Source organism: Clarias gariepinus, chromosome 17, assembly GCF_024256425.1.
Source record: "Clarias gariepinus isolate MV-2021 ecotype Netherlands chromosome 17, CGAR_prim_01v2, whole genome shotgun sequence".
Taxonomy (NCBI): Eukaryota; Metazoa; Chordata; class Actinopteri; order Siluriformes; family Clariidae; genus Clarias; species Clarias gariepinus.
In genome coordinates this window covers 25,738,018-25,750,846 of record NC_071116.1, presented here as the reverse complement: position 1 = coordinate 25,750,846, position 12,829 = coordinate 25,738,018, and the positions used below count along the sequence as shown (strand labels likewise).

Here is a 12,829-nt window from a genome sequence, read left to right as displayed (position 1 = left end):
ATTTGTTTTCCGTTTTGTTAATTTGTATTGCACTTCTCAGCCGGTCCGATACAAACCGGAAAAGGTAGGTATAGTTTGTGAATGAAATGCTTAATGCATTTCTGCATAATGCATAATGAAATTTTGCATAATGAAATTAATGCATAATGAAATTTTGTTTTCAGTTTTGTTAATTTGTTTTGCACTTTACGGCCACCGTAGTACTGACCTGCACCAATGCTACACCTTCATTATGGGTACTGACTGGCACCAAAACTACACTTTCATTATGGGCAGGAAGCCAATCCTTCGCAGGGCTCCAACACGTACATACTATGAGAAATTTGAGATTAACCTAATCTGCATGTTTTTGGACTGTGGGAGGAAACCAGAGTACCCAAAAGAAACTCAAGAATGGGGAGAACATGTGAACTCCACGCACACAGACCAGAGGAAGGAATTGAACCCTTGACCCTGGGGTTGCAAGGCCACAGTAATAAACACTATACCACTGTGCCAACACATTTATGGGAACTGGCATTAAATAAGGTGACCCCTCCTTTATGGGGACTGCCAGGCGAAAAAGCCAAGTCTACTTTACAACACTGACACCTTTTTATTATTATTTCCCTTTTTTTACACCCTTACTTGAACTAACATCCAGTAAGATCATCAGTTCTATCTATCATCAGAGGTCTAGCTGGCATTAAGGTCATGCCTCTTTATGGAGACTGACAGGCAAACACCATGCCAGCTTCACTGTAAATGACTTTTTGTTTCTTAGCATATCCCAATAAACTTGTACTAGTAATGAAAGAACTGTGCCTGGGTTTTTTTCTTCTTTACCAGCAGATAAGAGCTTCAGGTCCAGTTATTTACCATCACTAAAGCCACGAACACACACTGTCCTGAGGTGTAATTAACGAGACTGATGAGTGGTTCATGGTACGTAATATGCTGTTTTAGTCTACAGAATGTGGCTGCGGTTATCTCGATCACTTCACCCCACACACTGAGCATCATCACTGACGGCCCTTTATAAACGCCGTCGGTTTGTATTACATGGTTGAAGTTAAGTGTACAGGATGTTGAGACATTTCCTGTGTTTCACGCTCTATTCTGGATACACATTCTCAGAATTGTGCATAAAAAAGATTGACGCTAGAGACGGTTCGGAGGTTTCGAGAACCCGGACAGCAGCACAGGGTTTTCGGGGAAGCTAGGATAGTTTCCTTATTCAAACTTAAAACATTTTTTTCAATAAAACGAAATTTTAGTCTTCTGCAAAATCTTGGAAGCTTGGGTTTTTGGACCTTTACCCAGTTTTGCTGAATGTATTTAAAAATTACAGCCATAGTTTTTATTTTTTTCCTTTCTGAAAAAAACAAACACCTTATTGTTTTCCACTTTGTATTACATATGCATTATTACATTGCTACCTGTTTTGAAATAAAGGCGAGCGTGTGACAGAGGAGGAAGTTTTTGATTTCCTGTTGATAGCGCTACAGAAGCCAGGCGATTCTGGGCTGGATGAGGAACCATGAAAACAGAGCCGGCAGTCAGGTCATGGAAAAACATTCCCAGTCATTGTATGAGGTACTTGTTGGATGTTTCGGTGCCAAGCGACTAAAACTATGAACTGATATAACTGAATAATATAACGAATAACACATTAAAAGTGCTAATGTTTACATTACAAGCTGGAGTAATGAATGTTACCTCGTCGCTGGTCACACACTGCTGTGAGAGCTGGTTCAGGTGAGTCCACACGATGTTCCGTAACACGCTGATCCGCTCCACTTCTTGTTTCTCGAACATCTGATCGCACATACAGAAAATCTATAAACATTGATAACTGTGACTTCATAGCACTGTCCAATCTTCAAAATCGAGTTACTAAATCTATTTGTGTGCTTTCGTTGTAACACGTTCTATGCGTTTCTATAGTAACGGCTCATTCACCAGAAAAGTCTACAGTTCAAGAAAACAGATAATCGTTGATATGGTGAGTCCATGAGACTTTGGTTAAAAAAAGGAGACTTTTATCTAACGTTAATTATCTGACTTCAATATAACTGAAACTGTAAGTGTAATTTTTTTTCAAGGTATAAGTCAGGGATGTTTAAACTTTTTTTTATGAGAGGGGTAGTTTTGTGCTAAAAACAGGGTTTGTTTTGATGTACAGCATGCTCTTTTTTATTTATTTTTCTTTTTGTCTAGTATTCATTTTTTTTTTTTTTTGTTTGTTTGTTTTAGGGCCAGTCTACCCCCAGCTCCCCACCCCTCACAAAAAACAAAAACAAAAAAAATTCCATCTACCAAGTGTTTGATTGACGGTAATTTCTAGTTAGTAAATCAGTGTTAGGATACAGTATATCTAATAATAGAAACTTCACTTATGTAAATCGCTCTGGATAAAAGCGTCTGCCAAATGCCTAAATGTAAATGTAAATTAATAAAAGCACAATGGGTGAGTTGGCACTGGGGTGGTGCGGTCGGGCGTGCCAACCTCTATGGTGTGAGTCAGGGCTTGGAATACAAATAATAATACTACCATAAAATATTGATATCACAATGAATTCTGTGACGATATGTTTTAAGATTATTATAGGTATCATGAAATTAATTGTGATAAGTGCATTATCTGTTTTATTCTATTTTTACCTTTTTTTAAACAAAAGTATCATGAAGCACATTTTTTTAAAATAAAACACTCAGCACAATTAATCATTTAAAAATCTAAATGTATATAACAATATGGGCCAGTACAATTTTTTAATTGCAAAAGTCTGCAAAATATTTTTTTAATAAAGTTTTTTTTTTTTTTATGAGATCATTTGTGGTGTTATTTGCTGTTAGCCGAGATAAATACACTGGAATATATAATAGCAGTTTAATTTGCAATCACAACATGTGTGTTATTATTTGCAATATGATTTATATGATATTGTGCAGTACTGTCTATCTTTATGACTGAAAAGACGGGACGTCAGGGTTGCCTAGTGGTTAGCACTGTGGCCTCTCACCTCCTGGGTCAAGAGTTTGATTCCTGCTTCAGTCCGTGTGCATGCATGTGTGTGTCTGTGTGTGTGGTTGGGAGTTTATATGTTCTCTCTGTACTTGGTGGGTTTCAAAGTTACTTGTAGGGTTGTTTAACTGGCATTACCAATGATAAACAAGGAGTGTGTGAGTGTGTGTGCATTTGTGCCCTGTAATGGATTGGCATTCTGTGCAAAGTGTACCAAAGTCTAATAATTGTGGTAATAATGACTCTTTAAGTCAGGCTGCCAAACGTGTGTGTGTGTGTGTGTGTGTGTGTGTGTGTGTGTGTAAAAGTGTGTTTCTCACCTCACATGCTTTAACATGCTCATTCAGCCACTCCTCCCGCGTCTTCCCCAAAGAAAGCACGTTCTGGTTATAAATTCTATCTGTATGAGACACACCCAGGGTTACACTCCAGCACTGTGCACATACATGGGTATCAATATTTATATACAACCAGTTTATGATATCAATCAGACATACATTAAAACATTAAAAGCACACGTCTAACGTTGTGTAGGTCCTCCCCTGTGCTGCCAAAAAAGACCCTGACCCCTCGAGGTCTGGACTCCACAAACCATTCCTGAAGAGTGTTTGCAGTAGGTCAGGGTGCATTAGAAAGAGGATACTGTACAGTACCCCACCCACTACCGTAAGGGTATTCTGATGCAATAAAGATGTAGTGTTTAGGTAGGAGGTACATGTGAAAGTAACCTTCAAATATATGGCAGGGCCCAAGGTTTCCCAGCAGAATGTTGCCCAGAGCATCCATCGGCTTCTCTTCTTTTCATGGTGCATCCTGGTGTCATCCCTTCCCCAGGTAAGCTCCACACACAAACACCAGCCATCCACATCCGCATGATCCAAAGAACACGCCGTTTATCAACCGATCCGTGGACACTCGCATGACCATTGTGTGCTTATTTAATGGTGGACACGGATCAGCATGGGCATCGTGACCGGACTTTAATCACAGTATCTGATATAATACCTTTCTATCACAGCTAGCATTCACTTTTTTAGTTCCAGGAGCTCTTCGATAGGACCACACCAGTCTTCACTCCACATCCACATGATTCAGCCTTGGGGGCCTGTAACCCTGTCACCAGTTCATTGGTTCTTCATCCTTCTATGGAGTAGTTTTGGTAGGTAATAACCTTGGCATACCAGGAACACGTAATAAGACCTGCTGTTCTGGAAATGTTTTGACTCAGTCGTATAGCCATCACACTCTGACACCACAGCACGTGTCACTCAGATCCTTACGCTTGTCCATTTTTCTGACTTCCTAAACAACTTTAAGAACCAGGGGTTCACTAGGTACACTATATAATATGTAATTCATTGATAAATATTCGACCACTTGACTAAATATATATAGTGTATATATACAGTAGTGTGCAAAGTCTTAGGCACCATATTATACGCTGTACCAATTTTGTTATATATATATCATGTCTGCATAATTAAAATCATTCAGTACTTCCATATATAACTTGAAAATGAATAAATAAATAACATTACAGGAGAATATATGCATGACTGTAAGGAAAAAATATATAGTACAAGACCAGTTTTCAGATGGAAACAAAAGAGATTTGCATAAAAATAGAAAGGAGCGAGTGTGACAAAGTTACCAGAAGAACTCATATTCTCCAGCAAGCTCAGTAAAACCTAACAACTGTTTTCTTATAAAACTGCACAAATCTGTGTCTAAAACTCCTGATTTTAAGCAATGAGTTTTCACTCCAAGTTTTATTACAGACACTGACACTCATTGTCTCCGCTCTAATTCGTCCCATCAGGTTGAGGTCAGGACCCAGTCAAGTTCTTCCACAGTAAACTTGCTCATCCATGTCCTTATGGACGTTGCTTTGTGCACTGGTGCGCAGTCTTATTTGAACTGGTGTGGGGGTATTTTTGGGCTCGGCCCCTTACTTTCACTAAAATGAACTCTTAATGCATACCAAGACACTTTGGACAATTTCATCCCAATTTTGTGGGAACAGTTTGGGGACGACCTCTTCCTGTTTCAACATGACTGGGCATCAGCAGTCCTGACCTCAACCTGATCCTATCAAACCCTATGGATTAAGAAGTGAATGTTACTCAAGTCGATATACATGTGAAGGCAGGCGAGCGAATACTTTTGGCAATATATTGTGTATATATGGTGCAGGTGAAACAATTTCAAGACTGCCGAAAAGGTTTTTTATTTATTTATTTTGTTTTCTCCTTCCGCAATTTAACCCAAATGTGAAACTCTCGTACGTGCGAGCGTATCTAGAGTACATCTAGCTGTCAATGTAAATGATTTGTAAATGAGCTCACCTGCTTCCTCTGCTGACTGCCTGGCTTGCTGTGCTTTGGCATAGAGCTGAGGGAGGAAGAACGCAATAATGAAAGAAGGAAAGAAAGAAAAGTGAGAATGACTTTATTCTCAAGCCACTGTTTGTGCCCTCAGTACCAACCTTCACACACTCAAGTTTTCCATAAGTCAAAAATAAACAATGATGTCTGCAAAACCGTGTGTTTTTTCCTTTGCAATCTCTCTCTCTTTCTTTTTAAAAACTTATACATGCAAGACTGATTATTTTACCTGTGAGTTTCATTATTTTACTCACGAACTCACTCATCATCTATACGGCTTTATCCTGTATTCGGGGTCGCAAGGGCTTGGAGTCTATCCCAGTAAACACGAGACAAGATACACCCTGGACCAGGTGCCAATCCATCGCATACACGCATTCGCACAGTCATTCACACACTACAGACAATTTGGGAACACCAATTAGCCTAATCTGCAGGTTTTTGGACCATGGGAGGAAACCTACCAAGCACGGGGAGAACATGCAAAGTCCATGCACACAGAGACGGGAATCGAATCTGGCTGGGGATCGAATCCAGACCCCGCAGGTGCAAGGCAACAGAGCTAAACACTAAGCCTCTGTGCCGCGCATGATCATTTTAAGCAATATATGTTACGAATATATAAAAAATTTAGATGATCTCAATAAAATCTCGTTCGAATTCTTAAATGTGCTGTTGAAAATATGTGGCAAAACCGGTTGTCAGTAAACTCATAACTGTAATAACTGTTGTTCTTTCTTTCCTATGAAAACTAACTTGATCTCCAATATCATTTTACGCATTTTGACAAAAAACGATGACAAATTCTCAAGCACCACTTTGTGAAAATTTAAGCAATGTTTGTTTGTGTTTCTTGTACAGTAAACACACTTTTAATACATAAATGCGACTGAAAGTGACACAATCCTTCATGTCACCGAGCAGCGTGATCCTGGCTTAATAGGAAATTATAGGGAGCAAAGATTATAAGAAAAACAATTTTTTAGTATATTAACATTTTCCCTTTATGTTTGCCAAGTGTTTAATCCAAAATATACAATATAAGCCTGTTGTGTTCTGCTTTGTTCACAGTGGCATCAAATCGGCTGCAAAATGTTCTAAGACCGAACTGTCTGTTTTCTTTCCATTCAAAATTGCACAGTGTAACTCTGGGTCTAGTTGTTAAGACTTTCCCGGAATGTGTGTGTGTGTGTGTGTGTGGGGAAAAGTGTTTGCTTGGGTGTGGTGCCTTATGTGTTTATCAGTCCTACTGAAGGTGAAGGAACTCTTGGTCTGTGCGCTTCCCTGTCCAACCCAGACCAGGAAACATTTTATGTGCTCTAAACGTTAAAGTAATTATTTCCTTTTTAAAACACAGGAGTCATTATTACCAGAAACCAGAATGTGAACAACAAAAAGAGTGTAGGACAATAAAAAAAAAAACAGCATACAGTACTGTGCAGAAGTCTTATGCCACCCCTCAATTAAATGATTAAATAAAAGAAACAAACAAATGTTTACTGTGACAGGCTGCAAAGAGCCTTAAGATACAAAAATTAAAAATTGATTGTTTATGTGACAACCACAGCAGCAACCTCATTTCTTCTCTCGTCTGGTCCAACCATTCAGTATACAGCGTTACCAGTATACTAATCACCGGCCTGATCATCTGTCATCATCTGCCCCTGTTTCTCACTGGCTGATGCCTTAAGTAAATTATTATTTTATTTTATTTTATTTTTTTGCTTGAATGATTCATAGGTCACTGTGTGGCTTAACAATCAAAAAACATTCCTCTGAAACTGCTCAGGTACAGGGACTGGATGGAAAATGAGAGACAAACACTTGCCAAAAATGAGAGCCAGAATAAAAAAAGTCCTTCAGTAAGCCTGGAGAATTATTATTATTCAAGACTAGATAAAAAAATACAAGAAAAGCTGTCTCGTTGGAAGCAAAATACGAGGAATCATATCAGGGTGGCTAAAGACTTTTCCACAGCACTGTATACAAACCAAAAATGCAAACTTCTTCTCAATTCTTCGTTCTTTTACACACACGAACACAAGCTAGAACTTAAACTAGCGATGGAAAAGATGTGACATTACTGAGCAAGGTGTTAAACCTTCGACCTGGAGGACATGAGTCAAAGTGAAACCGTGAGGCTTTGTCCTTTGAACATATTATCACTACATGTCACACTGAAAGAGCTCTAAATCATGACATATTTAATTAATTAGTCTATTTAATTGATATTTGAGTGTAGCAGACCTTTGGCCGCTTGGCTAGCAGATTACAGAACGACAACATTTTGGCTAACCTGAAGCTAAAGGACCTCGCTGTAGGAAGTGCTTCTAAAAAGCAATGCTGCCGGGACAGTCTAAAGATGTTTGACGCTTTAACTCAGAGAGCTGACAGGAAATTTAAGTAAACATTTGGGTTTTGTTGTGTGTTTCCATTCTAGCACTTCAGTCAACCTACACCATTACAACATTCTTCATCTGTTCACACTGAGAGTTAATCATAAATCATTTAGATGTTTTGTGGTGTGAAATTGTATCCTGATTTACTAGCATGCAATTTATTTTTTCCAAGCCAAAGTAAAACCATAAAAGCCACTGAGTTTCTTACTGCATAAGAACAGGCAAAAATTAACCTTGGAATTTTTGAGCCGTTTTTCTGTTAAACGATTACAAAAAGCCTGTTTAGACAACAGTTTGTTGGTTTTGTAGCAAATATATTTAAGTTACAAAAATTATTTGCTAAAATTTATGATAAATATAAAAATAAGCAACATTTAGAAAAAGAAAAAATATATCTATTATATTTAGAAAGTGTAAAAATATTTCATATTCTTCAGTGTTTAATATTTAAATGGAACCACCTTGACAGGCAATATATATATATATATATATCTTACAAACACAAAATACAAACACAAAATAAAACATGTTTTACACACACACACACTTGGTCAAACAGTACACACGTGCACGGATGTTGATTATACCAGTAAGGGACGAGCACTAAGACAGCAGGGGAGACGATTTAACCACAATTCCCCAGCACAAGAGAGAGAAAAACCGTTGGCTCAGTTGTGATCACATGACACTTGGCACCAAAACAAGAAGTGTATGCGTGATACATGATACTCAGTATTCATAAACCAAGACTTGCTCGTTTTGCAAGTCAAAATTTATTACAATTTGCGATACTTGCAATCCGAGGTTTCACTGTATATATATATATATATATATATATATATATATATATATAGACGTAACCTATGTATATAGATCTGAAACCAACCTAAATAAAAAATAATTAAATAAATAAATCTGCTTCATATGGTTTGGCTGGGGGATATTACAATAAAATATTTTTATAGTAATAAATTATGTCATAATATGCTTTTCTGGGATACACAATTTATTCAAACAAATTAGACATGAGAAAAAAGTTGCAAATTTGTAGTTTTGTAAAATAAAAAATGTGAAATTCTAAAAATATAATATAAATGTTACATGCAATGCACTGCTGAGGATCTGTTTGCAAACATTTATATGCATATATCACTATACAGAGAATATCGTAGAAATGGCTTTAAAGATCATGATATTTTAGTCATATCATCCTCCCCTGCTTCATGACCAGGAAGCATAATATCTTTTTAATAAAATCCAGAACACTATGATTTAGGACACCTAATTTGGGATTGTGCATTCCATTAACCAATAATCAAAGGCCACTTATCCCAGTGTTTCACTAGCGCTTGGACACCATCAAGAAGAAAGTTTTCTTAGTACACTGTAGCCATGATTGGACTGCCTGCTTCACGTCTGAAATGCTGGCCTCCCAGGAACTCCTTAAATGGCCTTTTGGTTTAGTGGAAAAAAAGATCTGGGTTGATCACCAGAGGCATTCTGTTTTTGCAGGACAATGCATGATCTCACACTCTCACTGCACCACTTGCACATTACAGAAACTTGTGTAGTAGTTATTGCCACATTCCTCATACAGTCCTGACCTTGCTGCAGGACATTAAAAGGGTTCCTGGGAGGCCTAGCACTAGTGAAACACTGGGATAAGTGCATTAGTGTAGAAAAAAGGGGGTTTGACTTTCATAACTGTGTTCTGCTATTCTGCCCAATCAAAAGTCTTGGTTTGGCTGAACTTACTTAATATGAATGCCAGCTACAAGTAAGCTCAAATATATCTACTTGTGTTTGTAATAAAATTGTTAACTGCATTAAAATATATGATGATGATAAATTATCACATACCTTCTCCTGCTGTTTGGCGTTGCTAGTGGTAGCGTTTCGGTTCATTGTCTGCTCTGCGTCTTCTTTATCACGGCACTTCTGCTCGTACGTCTTCTTAGTCTGCAACATACACACCCAAAGACAAACAGTGACGTGCTAGTTAGCAAGAGCAGTGTAATTTCTTTGGATTTTAAGACAAACCTTTTGAGCAATAACTTTCTTAGGGCACCCCTACTATTATTTTTGCAATGCAAGAGAAAGGAAGAGCGGTTTTCACCATTTTGCACAGGAAAAGCATTGCCCCTACTTCACAATTTCTCCAGTATTAATGTTTATAAAAAAAAATGTGAATCCTGAGGTTTACATCTCCAGAATTATCAGAGTTACAAGGATAACAAAGTTAACAAATAATAGACCTAAACCGCTTATGCATCTTCTCTTTTTAAATACATACCCAAATTGTCATACACTGTACTTGGTTACGGTTTGTCAAAATGTCAAGCTTTATAAATCTCATTAGTAAATAACCTGCGTTATTGGAAGCAGCAGAAATTATTTACATGTTGCATTGCAATAACTTTATAACCTTTCCCACGTTACTCATCAATAGCAGTTCCTTAAATGGGGTCATGGCTGAAGTTCTTTTTTCTTATCATGATAGAGCTACATCTGAGTACGTGAGGAAGTGAGGAAACGAGGGCACTTACTTATATTCAAAATTCAGTTTCACGTTTCTGTGACAAATAAAACAAAATATAAATTTTAGTCTGTTATTGTTGTTACTTGATGTTACAGGTTTGTACATAGAAGTCGGTAAAAACCACCCAAGTGTTATTTAAGCCTGGTTAAAAGGATAGTTAAGGCTTTTTCGGGTCTGTCTTAAATCAAAATTAAGGTGCATATAAGTACAGTACATTACAATAGGTCTTAGTCGTTATAAACTTTCCTGCTCTACACACCCACCCTGAGGTTTGTCACCTTCAATTGTACAGTTTGTGGAATCTGACATTGTTCTCACGTTTCAGGTGACAAACTTCATGGTTACACATGGTTGGTGTGCAAGGCCGGAAACTTTATAACAACAAAGACCTAGTGTAATGTATTTCAGATTTACTTTAAAAAAACTATCCCTTTAAGAAAAACATACAGTACTGTGCAAAAGTCCTAGGCACCATATTATATGCTGTACCAATTTTGTTATATATGTTCATTATGTCTGCATAATTATGTACAAAATCATTCAGTACTTCCATGTATACCTTAAAAATTTATAAATAAATGACATTACAGGAGAATAAATGCATGTATAGCATATAGTACAAGACAGACCAGTTTAAAACAGATGGAAACAAAAAACCTAATGTATGCTCCTGAGATTTGCATAAAAATAGAAAGGAGCGAGTGTGACAAAGTTACCAGAAGAACTCATATTCTCCAGCAAGCTCAGTAAAACCTAACAACTGTTTTCTTATAAAACTTCACAAATCTGTGTCTAAAACTCCTGATTTTATTGCTCTTTATAAAAGTTTCTTTTATGCAGAAATGTTTTCAAAAGCATCTTTTGCTTATGCAATATTTTTGTATGTGCCCAAGACTTTTGCACAATACTATAAGTAAAATAGTTGTTATATAATTTGATGCCTAAGACTTTTGCACAGTACTGTTCAATTGAAGGATTAAATGAATTTAATGGTGAAATCTTGAATTTGTCTTAATTAATCAGATTTAATAACTGATCATGTTAAACAGTTCTGATAAACTTTCTGTAACAGAAGCTCACTTCATTCATTAGACAACTATACATCGAGCCCTCCACATAAACTGATTGTCAGTAACTGCTGGGACGTTTCCCTTAAGACTTTTTGTTTATTTATTTTTTTGCATTTTTAGAAGAAGCCACCTCCAGCGTCAGCATTTTGCAACAGTCAGAGATAAAGCTGCATGTTTTTCGCAAGACACAAGAAGGGTCTTCAGGATGGAGACTTTGCACTTAGTAAGATAACAAGTTGCATTTTTTAAATTAACTCCTTACAAAAAAAAAAGGCGGGTGAGAAACCGACTTATGATAACTGCTAGAACATATGTGATAAAAGGAACTAGCTTGTTTTGCGGATGTTCTCCAACATTACACGTGACTATAAATGGACACAAATTACTGTTGTATAAAATAAAAAATAAATGTTTTTGAGAGATGTTGCTATTGCAAAACTCTACAGCTGTAAAATACCTCTAAAGTAAAGTAACTCCACGCAGTCTTATATCTCCAGTGCAACTAAAACAACAAACACCGGGCAGGTTTCGACTGTTCCATTACATTCGTCAGAGAAAAAAAAACTGTACTACTGTATGCTCGCTTTTTGCAGAACAGTTCCAAGAAAAAAAATTCATTCACGTGAGATAAAATGTGGGAAATTGCTTAGCAACCATAAACCACTTATCAGGATCTGATAGTGAAAGTCAATGAAAAAGGAAGAGGCACAATGGGAAAAGAAAATGTCCAGTAATAAGGGGGGTTCATGCCTTTAATGACAGAAGCAGTTGCAATCCATTGTAACGCTGACTAACTGAGTTCACACTCACCAGAAAGACAGTTCTTACAAAAATAACACGGTATGTTCGCTTTCTCACTAAAACACAAGCTCTATTATAAGGACTTGGATAAAATAAAACACGCAAACACACTCACACACACACACACACACACACACACATATATATATATATATATAAACACAAAAAAAATCCATATATATATATATACATACATAAAAATTAAAGACACTTTGGGAAAATAAAAACCTTAAATTTTTTTGCTATATATATTCTACATGTACAGTCTATTCTCCAGCACACTCAGTAAAACTGCACAAATCTGTATCTAACACTAATGATTATTTTTAAGCAAAGTGTTTTCACACCAAATACTGTTTAATGTACTACTAATGCTCTATAGTGGTCTCTCTCTCTCTCTCTCTCTCTCTATAGAACCTAGTTTTTATTTCTCACTTTGTCACTATACTGCAATTGGCTACAGTAACAGCAAGGACTTATAAATAATACTAATAAGAATATTAAATGACTGCTCATAAGTAATACTTTTTGACATCAAATATGCTTCATAAATTGCATGCTGTAATTATATTAAGGATTTACTGTACTTGTAAATATTATTATATTTAATAATTAATCATACAAATAAA

At 36.7% G+C, this 12,829-nt stretch overlaps 1 protein-coding gene across 1 annotated transcript in view; it reads right to left on the bottom strand.

Moving 5' to 3' along the window:
• Positions 1–12,829, bottom strand: part of pstpip2 (proline-serine-threonine phosphatase interacting protein 2) — a 40,506-nt gene that overhangs the window by 5,616 nt on the left and 22,061 nt on the right. The window contains exons 7-10 of the mRNA XM_053515523.1: positions 9,651–9,749; positions 5,353–5,398; positions 3,328–3,407; positions 1,699–1,797 (exon numbers count right to left, since the gene is read on the bottom strand). Coding sequence (XP_053371498.1) covers positions 1,699–1,797; positions 3,328–3,407; positions 5,353–5,398; positions 9,651–9,749 — 324 coding nt within the window. The remainder of the gene's footprint in view (positions 1–1,698; positions 1,798–3,327; positions 3,408–5,352; positions 5,399–9,650; positions 9,750–12,829) is intronic.